We start from the raw sequence: 16382 nt of genomic DNA on the forward strand, positions 1-16382 counted from the left end.
TTATATATGAAAACTTTTCTCGAAAATCGGGTCAAGAAACACCGAACTTTTTCTAAGTGCGAACGCAGCCACTGCAAGAAGTATCTCAAGCCTCCACAGCATTGCACCTGATGTATGGAACGGAGTATAGCAACGCTAGCATTACCGCGTTTCCCCATTTGTAGTAACGCTCTCCGGCTATCGCGGAAATGGTCCGAGCACAGCACAGTTGATTTCGTCGGCACGAACTTATCTCTCCTCACCGCACTGCGCTGCAAGCTTCTTGTCCTTCGGGAACTTGTGAAACACCACATCGTCTCGCCAGCCTGTGTTCGCGCAGCCGAATGCTGCACAGAACGAAGGCATGTTGGGCGCCCTTGGCTGTAGGCACTCACGCAGCACAGATGGAAAGAACAGTTTACGAAAATCGCAAAAGAAAACAAACGTGAGCGGCGGCGACGGCGGCAAATCTCTCGTAGCGTCGTTCAGTAAAGCGCAGGACGGAAAGAGGCCTGCCAGCACATGCCAGCACGCCGGTCCGGCAGCTCGGTCCCCGCGGGTGACGTCACTCTCGCCGGTTCTCTCCTCTGGCAACCACCTCCCCCGGCGCTCCGGGAAACGATGGAGGCGTGTCCGCGGGGGTGATTTAGAAAGCGATTTCCGCCCCTTATATCAACAAAACGAAGAAAAAAATTTCGGAACCGTAAATTATTAGGTCTGTTCTTCCAAATCCCAGCAATTCATGGAAATTGAAAACCGTTTCAGCTTCCCTTTAAGTCATCGTTCTAAAAGATTTCAAGAACAGAGCATCTCCTCTTGCAACAAATTTCTTAGCGAGTGGTGGACGTGCTGAGTTTTGGCCACCCAGGAACTTCGCAGTCGCACTCTACCCCCCATCATGCCCGACGACGGATGCACTCCTCCAACTCATCCAACGGCGCCGGCCACCTTGGTTTGTGCCGGTGCCTTGCGTCAGCAAGATCCCCCTATCTTCTCCAGCACAGATGGCAAAGACGTTGAAGTTTGGATATCCTCTTATGAGCGAGTGAGTGCCCATAACCCGTGGAACGATGTTATCAAGTTGAGAACGTCGCATTCTATCTTACGGACGTTGCGAAACTATGGTTTCTAAACCGTGAAGCCGACCTCACTTCATGGTTGGTCTTCAAGACCAGCTTTACCCAAGTTTTCGGTCGGCCAGCAGTACGAAAGCTTCGTGCAGAACAACGTTTGCGCACACAATCCCAATAGGCCGCAGAGAACTTCACGAGCTACATTGAGGGCACTACTGACCTTTGCAAACGGGTGAACGCGTCGATGTCAGAAGAGGAGAAGATCAAACTTATAATGAAGGGTATTGAGGACGACGCGTTTCAAATGTTGTTATCGAAGAGTCCTCACACTGTCGCTGAAGTGATATAATTGTGTCAGAGTTACGACGAGTTGCGCAGGCAACGGCTTCACATCCGACGTCCCACTCCGCCCACCGACTCTCTGTCAAGCCTTGGAGTCGACGACAACCATGCTGCTCTGTTCATCAAAATTCAGGAATTTGTTCGCGCAGAGGTCACCCGCCAGCTATCTTTGATGTCTTCTGTCCCGGAACCACCACCCGCTTTGCTTCCTACGATCCGCGACTTCATTCAAGAGCAAGTATCTCAAGCCCTTCCTCCAGCCGCTGAGCATACACCAGTCACTTCACCTCTCATTTACGCTGAAGCAGTTTCCCGATCTCGTCCACAAACGCTCTTGCCGCCCTCTATGCACCAACCGCCGACATTTTTGCCGCCATCTATACCGTTTTACGACCGACAACATTTTCCTCCTATGCCGCTACCCGACCGACAGCATTTTCCAACTCCTCAACCACGACTCGGACCTTACCCCCACAAGTGGCGCACCTTCGATCACCGCCCAATATGTTTTGCTTGTGGTGGTGCTGGTCACGTGGCGCGCCACTGTCGTCGTTCCATGCTTCCTCTTCAGAACATCCGGCGAGCGCCACCTTTCCCCGCTCCGTTTTCCTCTTTGCCTTCCAGCCTTCCTACCTCTTCCTTTTCCCCTAACCGCCCAACCGCGTCTACCCGCCGCTCACCATCTCCCCGTCGTCGCTCGCTTTCTCCGATGCGGCGCCGTCCCATGTCCACCGAGCAGGAAAACTGATGGCCGCAGTTCCTGAGGCACGAAATGCGTCCACGTCGCAATGCCCAAGTCCTCGTCCCTCTCCAGCCAACGTAATTGAAGTGTCTGTCGAAGGAATCGCCGTGCTGGCACTTGTAGATACAGGAGCCGCCGTATCCGTAATTTCCGCCGAACTCTGCCGCACACGACGAAAGGTTTTGACGCCTCTCCCCGGCTTCTCCTTCGAATCACGAACGCTCAAAATATTACGCTTCCCACTGCCTGTACTGCTCGCGTCTTGATTCAAGGATTACTGTATACCGTCGAATTCGTCATGCTGCCCTCGTTTTCCCATGACGTTATATTAGGCTGGGACTTTCTTGCAAATAATAACGCCGTTACTGACTGTTGTCACGCCGAACTCGAACTTTCTGCACTTCTCGATCTTGAGACTATCAAAAACGGCCCTTCTAGTGCTAAACTGCTTGTATTCGAAGACAATTCCGTCCCTCCACGCTCTTCCCTGCTTGTGCCTGTGTCGTGTGCAGCTATTTCTGATAGCACAGCTCTCTTTACGCCCTCTGAGGTGTTCATTCGCCGCCAATGTTCTCCGCTGCTCTTTGCTCTCCTTATGCTTCGCAGTGGCGTCACGAAAATGGTCGTCGACAATCCTGCGGCCTGCCCTTTACCTTTATTTCATGGTGATTGCCTAGGCCTCGTTCAACCGGTCGACACCTTTTGCATCTTTGACGCTCCTGCCGTTTCTACTTCTGCGGACCTTGGCGCACTTACTTGTGACCCAGCGGTTGATCAGTCACTCCTCGCCGCTTTCCACTGCTCCATCGACGATGGAACGTCGCCTTCAGAACGAAGCCAGCTCATCGCTCTCCTGCAGAAGTTCCGCGCTTCTTTCAACAGCCATGCTTCCGGTTTGGGCCGCACATCAACCGTTTTTCACCAGATAGATACCGGCAGTCATGCACCTTTACGGCAACGCCCTTACCAAGTATCCGACTCTGAGCGCCGTGTCATTGACCACCAGGTTGCTGACATGCTCAAGCGTGGCGTTGTGCAGCCTTCCAACAGTCTCTGGGCCTCACTGGTCGTTCTCGTTAAAAAAAAGGATGCCTCTGTTCGATTCTGCGTCGACTACCGAGTCTGAACAAAATAAGCCGCGAGGACATTTACCCGTTACCGCGCATCGACGACGCCCTTGACTGTTTGCAGGGAGCGGAGTTCTTTTCTTCGCTGGATTTACGTTCCGGATACTGGCAAGTCCCTTTGGCACCACCTGATCGACCTAAAGCAGCATTTCTAAGACCTGACGGATTATACGACTTCATCATAATGCCTTTCAGCCTGTGTAACGCTCCAGCCATTTTTGAGAGAATGATGGATAATATTTTACGCGGCCTCAAATGGAACACACGTCTATGCTATCTCGATGACGGAATTGTCTTTTCCGCTGACTCCTGAACACATCTCAGCCGTCTCGAGCACGTTCTGAAATGCCTTACTGACGCGGGACTTCAGCTCAACGTTTCGGCGCCCGAAAGCTCACTATTCTTGGCCATGTTGTATTGTGAGACGGCGTCCTTCCGCATCCAGACAAGCTCCGCGCTGTCACCGACTTTCCACAACCAAAGAAGTTAAAGGAGCTTCAAAGTTTCCTTGGTTTATGCTCGTATTTCTGGCGTTTCATTCGAAATTTCACTTCCATAAGTGCACCCCTGACAGCCCTTCTAAGTGGTGACAAAAAACTTTCCGCTTGGTCGCCCGCCTGTCATGACGCCTTCACGAAATTACGCCACCTGCTAACCTCGCCACCCATCCTCTGCCACTTCGATCCTGCAGCACCCACAGAGGTTCACAACGATGCCACCGGTGTCGGACTCGGGGCCGTACTCGCGCAACGAAAAGCAGGGTTTGATGAATATGTCGTTGCCTACGCGAACCGAACTCTAACAGAGGCCGAGGGTAATTACTCTGTTGCAGAGAAAGAGTGTTTAGCCATTATTTGGGCCTTTGGAAAATTCTGTCCTTATTTGTATGGTCACCCTTTCGATGTCGTCACTGATCATCACGCCCTTTGTTGGCTGTCTACCCTTAAGGACCCATCTGGCCGACTTGCTCGCTGGGCCCTTAAGCTACAGGAGTACGACATCCGCGTTCTCTACCGTTCCGGGCGAAAACACACGGACGCTGACGCCCTTTCTCGCTCACCGGTGTCCGCTGACTGCGCTTGCCTATCCGCCCTTGAGACCACAGTTATATCTCATGCACTGCGCAACATGTCGTCGGAGCAGTGCAAGGATATCTGGATCAGTGCTCTCATCAGCATCCTTTCTGATCCATCCACCTCTTCACCATCTCGCGCTCTTCGCCGCAGGCTGCCCCCTTCTGCATTCGCGACGGCCTTCTTTATCGTCGTAATTACCTCTCTGACGGTCGCAAGTGGCTCCTTGTGGTACCCCACCATCTCTGTGACCTTATCTGCGACGCTTTCCACGCAGACCCTCAGTGCGCGCATGCCGGCCTCTTCAAGACCTATGCTCGACTACGCATCCGATTTTATTGGCGCGGCATATATAACTACGTCCGAAATTTCATTCGCGCCTGTGCTCAGTGCCAACGCCGAAAATTACGTCCCGGACAAGTCTACTCGTCACAACCTCTTTCCCGCCCTTTCCCTTTCCCGCCCGCCCTTTGATCGTGTTGGTATAGACGTACGGACCGCTACCGTCCACTCCAGCAGAGAACTGCTGAATGATTGTTGCAGTGGATCACTTGACCCGCTATGCTGAGACAGCCGCTCTGCCGACTGCAACCACTGGCGACGTTGCATCGTTTCTGTTACGACATTTCGTTCTTCGCCACGGTGCCCCTCGCGAACTTCTGAGCGATAGAGGCCGCGCCTTTCTTTCCGATGCTTTGAAGGCATTACTCGATGAATGCCGAATCGTGCACTGCACCAGTACAGCGTACCATCCTCAGACTAACGACATGATCAAGCGCTTCAAGCGTACTGTTGGCGACATGCTCTCGATGTACGTCGCCTCTGCTCATTCAAAATGGGACCAAGTTCTCCCGTTCGTGACGTATGCGTACAATACTGCGACCCAAGCAACTAGTGGATTTTGCCCTTACTTTCTCCTATACGGACGAGAACCTTCTACTACGCTCGATACTATTCTTTCATATACACCTGACGCGTCCGAAAGTACTCCGCGATCTGAAGCTGCTCGTCATGCCGAGGAATGTCACCAGCTTGCCCGTTCTTTTTCCACCGAGAACTAGTGGCAGCAGCAATCCCGTCAACCTGCCAACCATTCTGCACCAACTTTTTCTCCTGGCTCTCTCATATGGCTTGGGGTACCTGCTACCACAGCCGGCTTCTCCGCAAAACTTGTCTCAAAATACCTAGGACCCTACCGCGTCCTGGAGCAAACGTCCTCCTCCGTCCTCCGACTTGTCCACTTCTCTCGCATTAAGCCGTTCTACGACCCAATAGTCTTCGCCTTAAGCAGCCAGGATGGCGCCTTTTTCTGCCGAGGGCAATTGTAACTAAGAAGAGTAGCCTGCCTGCGCCACAGCACCATCGCTACCGATATGAGCTCGAGGTTGCTGTCCTTGGCCGAACGCTTGTGACTGCTACCCATTCACCTGCGCCCGTTGCTAATAAATATCTTAGCACTTTATTTATTTATTTATTTATTTATTTATTTATTTATTTATTTATTTATTTATTTATTTATTTATTTATTTATTTATTTATTTATTTATTTATTTTCTGTCGTGGCTCGACTCCGTTTATCTAGCGGTGACGCTGCGCGAACTACGTGACTATGTGCGTCACCACCGGATCATCAAATATTAATGGTAACTGGGCCGTGGCGTTATATAGCAGCAGCCAAATTTCTGTATGATGTCCGTAATTACTTTGTATGATTGCTACAATACACTTCACACACACAGCCACAGACCTTCAGCCTCGTTCGGCGTTCGCTGTAGCGCAACATCAAGGAGCTCACCGAGGTTCGAAGACGGGTCCTTGATCCAGTCGACGGCGGCAGCCTTGACGTAGAACACCTCCCAGCCAACGGAGGTGTACGTCATGCGCCGCACGTCTAGCAGTCGGTGACCCTCCTCGCGCAGTGGGGAGACGCCCGGCATCGCCTGGTAGACGCGCACCTGCAGAAAGCACACATCCCCGCGTTAACGTCTCCAAATTTAGGTGTACGTTACATAACCCCCAGTGGCAAAAGTTGAAAGTTACTCTGGAGCACTCCACTACAGGATCCTCTCATGGTGAACTGTACAGTTTTGGAACAGAAAACACCGCAAACGTATTCTTATGTCTCGGAGGAACACTTCAAGAATACCAAAACGACACATCGCGGCAGCCATAAAGGCAGGAAAGGATGTGTAACGGACGCATGCACTTCCGTATAAAAAAACGACTCAAACCGGAGAGGACTTTCATTTTGCAGTGTCTTCTGCATCGTCGCACTAATTGCGCCGTATCCTCTTCATAACTTCCTAATTAAAGCTGTTGGAGGAGTTTTCTTGCAATTCATATCTCTCATCTATAATTTTCATTAATCTTACTATCCATGTCCCTCTCACAATCCTCCCGAAACCTTCCGCCACTTCTTCCTGTGAATGTGCGTGGCTTGGAAAAAAAAATCAGATTCCTTTTTTGACTGGAAACGTTATCAATGATAGTAGCTACGGAACTACTCCCGGTCGCCCAGTGTTCGAAGATAGAAAAATAAAGACTTAAGCAGGTGAATATAGTAGCCCGGCCAGGTAAGCCGGCTGGTCAGCGATCGAGAGCATGAAGAACAAATACGAAGGGGTTCCACAAAATGTTTGTTTTTTCCTCACGGATACGTATCCAGAGCCCTTCGCTTCACTCTCGTTCACTGTCGCACTTACCCGTTCTTAGGAACATGCTTTCTGTATGAATGACTATGTGAGTCCTGGTCGTGTGTGATTTACCAACAGATAGCAACGATAACGACAAGCACTGGCGTACTGTTCTTAGAAGTGCAGAAAAAGAAAACTACTTGAATCTGGAGCAGCATTTAACAAGCTCTTCGATCGTAATCATGGTCTGTGATTGTCCAGTTCCTTCGCCATCAACGAAAAAAAATTTTTTTCTCACGAGCCGGTGTGGAAGCTGAAGAAAGCGGACGTGCCCCGCATCAGCTCCATCTTTTTGAACGATTCTGCAGGCACTTTTGGCAGGACCGCGCATTGAAGCTCATTATCGGATTCGTGAAGTTAACCCGAATCGGTGGATACCTTTGGACAAGGTGGGCCAGCATTTCTTGGACTTCTATAGCCTCTTTTCTGTGCATCGCAAGTGGGCGCCACGCTGGGCCTAACGCCACGTAGGTCTAGCGAGCCCGCCAAGCCGGCATGGCCGATATACGCATGGACGACGAACTCTCCTCGGAGACGGAAGACGGTGAGGAAAGAATGGGTTGGCAGGGGGTCACCAACCGAAGATCGCGATCTGCGAAAAAGACCTGGGCAGCTGGTGGAGCCGCCAATTTGATCCAAGAATCACAAGGAAAGGAGATCGCCAACAAAGGTGCTGCCGAGGCCGACAAGCTCAAGCGCCGGATTGTGAAGGCGTCAAGAATGCCGCAACTGCTGGAGGAGCACAGGAAAATCGTCGTTAGGCCTCGGGGAGGCCTCAACCTGAACAAGGTCAGCACAGCCATTGGAGAAGCGGTCGTCGAGGCAGCCGGGCTTACAGCAGACCAAGCGAAGGAAGACATCGTCTGCCCCAACTTCACACAGAATATTGTGGTGGTTAGTACACAGGACTCCTCTCATGCTGAAAGGTATGTGAGAATCAAGTCCATTACGGTCATGGAGGCAGAATATGAAGTGAGTGCTTATGAAACAGCCCCCCACTCTACGTGCAAGGAGGTTATTAGAAGAGTGAACCTCAATGACAGTCAGAGTGTGATCACGAAAAAGATTGTGCATGAATACAACCCAACGGCGTTGGCTGCACAACGTATCAAAGCTACGGGATCGGTTATTGTGCTTTTCGACGGATTCAGGGTGCCCAACTACATCAAATATGGGTCAACCCTCGTGAGGTGCTATCTGTACAGGAAGCAATTTGACGTATGTTACGCATGTGGAAGAATCGGTCACAGATCAGACGTTTGTCCAACACCTGATGTTGTGCAGTGCAGGGGATGTGGTATGCAAGACCCAGGGGAGGCTCATACTGCTCTCTCAAATGCAAGTTCTGCGGTGAAGATCACCCCACAGGTGACAGGGCTTGCAAGCAGCGGTACTAAATACCATATGTAGTAAGAATAAGAAGAAGACAACGCTCCAAAGTGGAGACCGAGATGGAACCGGCCGAACCGACAAAGGAAACCCCTCCAGGCGCCGGAAGGCGCTCACGCTCGAGAAGCACATCAAGATCAAGACAGCGCTCAACATCGAGGGGAAGAAACCGTTCCAGGTCTCGGGAGGCGCAGGTGCGCTTCGAGGAGCAGGAGCTGAAGACAAACAAGAAAAAGGAGCCAGGAGCGACCTGGGCCGAGAAAGTCAAAGGTACTGTGCTAGCCTCGCAGGAACAAAGCAATGATGCCAGTGTAGAACAGCTGATCAGAGAGGTTATATCACTAAAGAAAGCAAATGAAGAACTTAAGCAGCAGATTCAGGAAATCAAAAAAGGGTTGAGGACAGAAAGCGGCAGTGTGGCAATAGCTAAGCCGGTGTGTAGAAGTAACAGCCAGGAAGAAGACACACCGGCGCCCAAAAAGAGAGCTGTAGTTCCGGAGACAGAATCGATGCGCTAGGTTCTGGAAGAGATTAGGAATGCGATTAGGGACCTAAAGGACACGGTAGACAGCGTTAATCTTAAGATGGATAAAACGTGGAAGTGGAAGTTAATAGCCGAGAAAAGGTTGAAAAAGCTAGAGGCCCAAGGAGAGGATGAAGAATATATGCCCTTGGAAGCAGAAAGCGCTAGAATACCCCCAGGAGCGGTAGGTGGTACAGTCAAGCGAACAGTGACAGGGGGTAGCAAGTCAGGGGGCAGCGACAATAATAATGGATAACAGAAATAGACTTAGTGTGTGGCAGTGAAACTGCAGAGGATTTCAGCAAAAAAGAGCGTCACTAGCACAGATAATCAAAACGGTTGAAAATAGGCCGAAACTAATAATGTTGCAGGAAACTCTAGCGGAGGAAATCGGGCTGTCCGGCTTCAACTCGGTCTGCAAAGGCAAAGAACCAGGCAGAGGAATTGCCAGCCTAATTGACAAGAAAATTCCCTACATAGAGCACGATCTAAAATTAGGGGCGAGTAAAATTGAATACATATTTATAGAAATGGTCCTAAAAAGGCACAGAGGTAAAGCGCAAAGCTTGTTCTGCCTCAACATATATAGCAGTCCCAGAGAGATGACACAGAGCTTCAGAGCAATTTTGAATAAGGCCATGAGGGTAGCCAAAACAGCGCCACTCATAATAGGAGGGTACTTCAACGCCCCACACCAATCTTGGGGTTACCGCTGGAGTAGTAAAAAAGGGGAAGGAATTTGGCATCTCGCCACGGATTTAGGCCTTTCTCTTATCACGGACCCAGCCTTTCCTACGAGGTGTGGCAGTTCCACGTGTAGGGACACTACCCCGGACTTATCCTTCACTTATAACTTACCCAGGGCAGACTGCATCAACTCTGGTACGGACCTAGGAAGCGACCATTACATACTACACATAATGGTGGAAACGACAGGGGGGGGGGGGAGGTAAAGCATTTCACTTACATAGACTGGTATCACTTTAGAAAAATCAGAAAAGACAGAGCAGACACAGATAGAAAGGGGCGCATCACACTACAAGAGTGGGTGGCTCAGCTTAGGGACGACTTGAATGCAGCTACTAAGGCTATAGAGACAGAGGAAGAGGTTGAACAAATTGATAGTAGATTGGCGCATTTGATCGAAGCCAAGCAATCGATTTTACAAAGATGGAAATCACAACGCCTAAACAGGAGACTTAGAAAACGAATTGCTCAGCTCAATAAGAATATAAAGTAACACGCACGATATTTGCAGAAACAAAAATAAGATGAGGTGTGTAAATGTGTAGACGGAAGGATAAAACGTGGAGGCAATTGGAGTCTGCTCAGGCATCTGCTCAACGAAAAAGGCACTAAATCGAATAGACGTACGGCAGTGGCGAAACTGGTACACCAATAGAATCAGACTGCAAGCGCAGAGAATATAATGAAGCGATTGGCTACTAAATACTTGCCTCTCAGGAAAGAAGATCAGGATGTGAGTTATCCCGATTACTTGGGGGTAGAATGCAAATATATGGATCAGGAATTCACCGAAAGTGAGGTACGCACGGCACTGTATGATCTGAATAGTAGGTCAGCAGCTGGCCCGGATGGCATCTCTAACAGATTGCTTAAGAATTTGGACGACGATTCAATAAAATATCTGACCACATACATTAATGACCTATGGAAAGATGGGGTATATCCAGAAGAATGGAGGACGGCCAGTACTATCTTAATAACAAAGCCGGGCAGGCAACTCAACTTGGATAATCTGAGGCCAATTGCGTTAACATCATGTCTATGGAAGACAATGGAGCATGTCATATTGAACAGGTTAATGAAATATGTGGAGGACAATGACATCCTACCGTACAATCTGATTGGTTTCAGATCAGGCTTGTCCACACAAGATGCCATGTTGTTAATCAAACATCAACTGTTATTAGCTAAACCAAAAAACACTCGAGCTCTCTTGGGGTTGGATGTCGAAAAAGCTTTTGACAGAATTAAGCATAGAGCAATACGTGAAGTGATTTCCGAACTGGGATTGGGGAGAAAACTCTATGAAGTGGTCAAAACCTTTCTTGGCAATCGTTCAGCTCACCTTAGATTTGGGGATATTAAATCAAAGAAGATGGATCTCGGTGACAGAGGGACGCCACAAGGGTCGGTCTTGTCACCTATGCTTTTAAACCTGACCATGTCAAAAGTGGCAAAGGGACTAAAAGGGATAGAGGGCATTCACTTTACCATTTATGCAGACGATGTGACTATATGGACCGCTGAAGATGGGACATGCGGAAAGCAGACTTCAGAAGAGCATTTATGAGGTAGAGTCTATTTTAGAAGGCATGGGACTCAAATGCTCTGCTAATAAGTCTGAACTCCTTGTACTCAAGAACAGAAGAAGGGGTAGAAAACCGAAGGGATACGTTCCCGAGGAAGAACCCAGGTTAGTACTGACCACGAAGGCAGGCGAATCTATTAAGCAAGTAGAATTCATTAGAGTCTTAGGGTTATTCCTGGGGGCAAACGGGGCAAATAGAAGAACAATACGACACATCACAAGCAAGACTATGGAGGTAATAAGACTGCTAAGGAGAATCACTAACAGACACAGAGGGCTGGGAGAGGAGAGCGCCATGAGACTGGTCCACGCTTTCGCCTTGTGTCACTTCTCATATGTAGCTGGGATGCTCACTTGGACACAGACAGAGATAAACAAGTTGAACAAATTAATTAAAAGGCTAGTCAAAACAACAGTGGGGTTACCGATTAACACTCCGGATAACAAATTAATGAAACTCGGGCTCCACATCGCAATAGCCGAGATAATTGAAGCTCAGCAAATTGCCCACAGAGGGAGGCTCTCTGGAACAAGGCCACGTAGAGCAATACTAGAAGAGGGAGGATGGTGCCCAACCGAATCCAAAATTTCAGGTGAAGGCACAGTAGAACTAAAAGATAGCATAAGAGAGGCAATCAAGACGACTCCTTTGCACAGAAATATGCACCCGGTGCACAACCTGGAAAGACGAAAGGCAAGGGCCAAAGCTCTCCTGCAAGAGATAGAACACGACAGAGAACATGCGGCATTTGTAGATGCTGCGTGGGTCAGAGGAAAGAAAGCCTTTACGGCAGTAGTAGTAGATACAGATGGTCTCACTCGGGATGCTATTACAATCATGACTAAAGACACGACAGTCGCGGAACAAGTAGCGATAGCATTGGCTTTAAGGAATAATAAGTGGACGAAGATTTACAGTGACTCTAAAATGGCTATTAGACACTTTACCAATGGCTTTTTTACCTAAAGGGCTGCCCAGCTGATCAGTGAGTTGGACAGCCAAGAGATCGGAATCCGTTGGTTTCCTGCGCACATGGGGTCTGTCGATCCATCTCAGAAGAGTTTAAACGAGATGGCTAATGCAGCTGCACGAAGACTTACTATCCGTGCACTACGCGACCAGGATCTTAATAATATACAGGAGGAGAACAGGGACCAATTACTAACATATAATGAAATCACGAGGCATTATTTCATGAACAGAAGGGAATTCCCAGTGCCACACGCTAAGCTCAATAGAGCTCAAGCGGTGACTGAGATTGTTGCAAACAAGAACTTATCCAAGTCCAAACTTTATTAACAAGATAGATACATCCTGAAAGAAAGATGCCAATCAATTGCGAGAAGTGTAATGGCATCATTACTCTGGATCACATGCTTTGGCAGTGTCCTGTGACTTTCACAGACTGTGACAAGGAGAGAGACTGGTGGCAGCGAGTCCTACACAGTGGAGGTCTTTTCGATCAAGTACAGGCCGTCCAGAAGGCCCATGATACGGCGGTAAGGTTAAACCTTACTGTCCCGACGTGGGAGCCGCCTGCGTCAACCTAAGGGTTGATCTTCAGGACATTAAATAAAGTTCATCATACCATACCATACCATACCATACGAGCCGGTGTTATAAAATAACGGTTTGCTAAGACGAGTGGTGGTTATTCAAGATTGCAAACGAGATTACAGTTAGGATCCTGCCCCCTCGCCAAAAACACACGCACAGAAGCACCCACGCACGCATGCACACACCGCCCTCTCAGTTTTTCTCGCTGGCGGAAAGTGACATATGTTTATCCATTTGCCGCGAGCAAAGTTCATACCGTCCTCATCATAGACGTTTACTGTATGAAACAAGCAACACAAAATAATTAAACGCAAACACACATCTTTTTCTGTCCTACTGCACTGGTGATCGATGACAAATTTATGCTGTGTCGCAAGACCGTGAGAGTTCAACCTTGAGGCTAGCGTGGTCTTGCTTAATGCTTCGTAGCGGGATCGCTGAAGCGAGTGCTTCGTAAATGTTTGAGTGGTGTTCAGCACACGCTTGCCACAGAGGTCTCGTTTCCCCGCGATCTTCAAGAGAGCGGTCGAAATCCGCCTAATCTACTCGGGATGACAAGCCCAATGGAGGAACTAGAAAGAAAAAAAAAGGTAAAACGAGCGCTCACTTTTTCTTACGGTCGGGTCATGCAGATAAATTGCCTCTCGCAACGGCCAGCGCTCCGCATATACCATCCGACGTTCCTACGCATACTGCTCTCTGCGCGCATGAGCTAAACATGAATCAACGAGAGTAACGGTTAGGCAAGAGCTACAGCTGCGATAAAAATTACACAACTTACCACGGTCTTAACATGGCAAGACATGACGTCAGTATACCGAGCACGCGGCTTTTTTCTCTTTAATAACAGTGAACAACTTTGTATTTGTGTAACCCTCTAGAAAACGTTATGCATTACCGATACTAAGTGACCCGCCGTGGTGGTTGAGTGGTTATGGCATTGCGCTGCTGAGCGAGGGTTAGATCCCGGCAAAGGCGGGCGCATTCCGATGGGTGCGGAATGCAAAAACATTACTGTATCGTGCTTTTGGTGCATGTTAAAGAATCCCAGGCGGTCAAGCTGATTCTGGATCACTATACACTACGGCGCCCTCCGTAACCCACTGTACAGGGCCAGGACGTTATACTCCACACTTTATTCAACTGATAGTATACGTCAAGTGACACTCTGTACACTGGCATTGCGTGCACTGGAAGCTGGAAGGCTAAGAGCAACTTATGAAAACTGGATACAGCGGGAATTTATCGTTCTTGCGCATATTACTGATTACCATTGCAATGTGTTTCATACAGCGGGCCCCTAATGCAAAACGTCCCGTCTTCAATGAAACGTGCTCAAACACACGCGCAGACCCGCCGTGGTTGCTCAGTGGCTATGGTGTTAGGCTGCTGAGCACGAGGTCGCGGGATCGAATCCCGGCCACGGCGGCCGCATTTCGATGGGGGCGAAATGCGAAAACACCCGTGTGCTTAGATTTAGGTGCACGTTAAAGAACCCCAGGTGGTCGAAATTTCCGGAGTCCCCCACTACGGCGTGCCTCATGATCAGAAAGTGGTTTTGGCACGTAAAAACCCCATAATTAAAAACACGCGCAGTGAGGTGAAATGTGACGCATTTCACTATCTGCATGACTGCCACCGGCAAAGTGCGAAGCTGATTACGAAGTTTCGACGTTCGCGCCACCAAGGGGAATGCGGGCGTGCTGCCTCTCTTCCTTCTTAGCAGCGTCAGCTGTGTAGATCCACTACTTTGCAGCCTGAAGAGCCGGAATATTTATAGCGAAACTAAGGCAGTGGAACCCGCCGAATTTTCCTCGGCGTAATTGCGCTAGCTCCGGAGCACAGCCCGCTATATAAGCCAGCTTCCTCAGCGATGTGGTCTACGCATCGATCTACGTGCGCGCTCGCGGGTGTTCAGCAGCATTAGCATAAGAGGAAGCTGCGCCGGCATGGAGTCGCAAGCGGCAGCCACTCTATTCGGCTCGTCCTTTATTTTGTTCGTCCCCTCACCGCTCCCCCCCCCCCGTTCCTCGCTACCACGCCCGCAGGCAAGAGCTTGTCGGCCACCACGCCATGTCCCGAAAGGCTTCGCCTGATTAATGGTCTCCCATCGAGTATCGGATGCCGCGTGGGGAGACCCAGCCCCAGTCTAGGAACAGCGCGCTTCTCCCCTTTTTTCTTGGCTCGTCTCTATCGCTGCTGGCGCGCTGTCTGCGCAGGGCGAGTCGATTTTTTTTTAATCCACTTGAAGACGAGCTTCAAGAAACCGCAACACAGGATACCTGTGGATGCGCGGTCGCATGAGGCGAACGCTGTCAGAGCCGCGCTGGTTGGAGCAGTATGAAACTGCCAATTGCTTTGGTTTATTTTCTTTCCTGCAATTTTTTTTTTTGTGTGTAAGCTGCAAAGAGTGTACACTGCCGTTTAAAGTGGTAGCCACAGCCCGATAAATCCATCGGTTTGCTCCGCTGAATGCGGGCATCGATCACGTGACACGCACGTCACGCCATGCGAAGCACCCGTGTTGACGTACTACATCGGCACGAAGGTCGGATGTTTTGTTGAGTAGCTACGAACCATCCGTACCATCAGAGCGGAGGGCATTGGAGGACACGGAATCAAAGGTTCGTTCGCATGCCCAGCAACTTTGGATGCAGTTACCTTCAGGGAGGGGCTCATTACAGTACATTACAGTAGACCCCGCTCTGCATCTGCTTCGCCCGGCCATGAGCATGAACGCAAACCTCCCAATGGCTATGCTACAATAGAAAAAATTGGCCGTAATAACGTGTAATTATTCATTGGTCCTGAAGTCGCGAAAGCGGCATCTACCTGAACGCCCTCCCCCCAACCACCTGCGTTGCATACCGGGTCACTCCCTCCATGCCAGGCCTTGTGGTGAAGCGTAGAAAAATACGAACATGCACTGAAGAAGCCCAAGAGTGCGAATGATATTCAGATATGCAGCACAAGCACGTTTCTGTTGCTACGAGAACACCAGGCAGGGCAGAACATGCACAGAGCAGGCCTTTCTTGGAAAGTACTGTAAATAAGCTTTCCCTTGTCTTCGTTCGGCACCCCGCAGCCCACGGCGGCGTGCTGAACCGGGGAGAGATCCCGGCCATCACGCCACACCTTGATCACGGCACATCATCAACGTGCTGCACGTGTCGACTGATAAGCCGGCGGCAGGCTTAATATCGAGCGCCGCGTCACTGGCGAAAGCGCGTGTTCACGAACGTAATGCTCGTTTTAATGCAAATAGCATTGTTGGCATTGTTGGCATTGTCAGACCAGTTTTTGCTCCGGCGATCTAGCTATCTAGCTACCCCACCAAAAATATTGGCCGATCCCGAAGATAGTGCAGTCTTAAAACGTAGGCCAATTCTGAATGTAGTTCAGTTTAAAATGTGGGCCGTTACCGTGGTATGTGCCGCTGGATACGTGCCGTTCTTCAGTGAACCTCTTTAACGTCAACTTGGGTCATTCTATATGTGCCACTGGGTATATCACGGTGGCGCCCCAGGAGGAACAGCGTGTCCAGAAGG

At 49.7% G+C, this 16382-nt stretch overlaps 1 protein-coding gene across 1 annotated transcript in view; it reads right to left on the reverse strand.

Moving 5' to 3' along the window:
- Positions 1-16382, reverse strand: part of LOC135915692 (bone morphogenetic protein 4-like) — a 447782-nt gene that overhangs the window by 120587 nt on the left and 310813 nt on the right. The window contains exon 4 of the mRNA XM_065448822.2: positions 6132-6291. Coding sequence (XP_065304894.1) covers positions 6132-6291 — 160 coding nt within the window. The remainder of the gene's footprint in view (positions 1-6131; positions 6292-16382) is intronic.

Source organism: Dermacentor albipictus, unplaced genomic scaffold (genome assembly GCF_038994185.2).
Source record: "Dermacentor albipictus isolate Rhodes 1998 colony unplaced genomic scaffold, USDA_Dalb.pri_finalv2 scaffold_13, whole genome shotgun sequence".
Taxonomy (NCBI): domain Eukaryota; kingdom Metazoa; phylum Arthropoda; class Arachnida; order Ixodida; family Ixodidae; genus Dermacentor; species Dermacentor albipictus.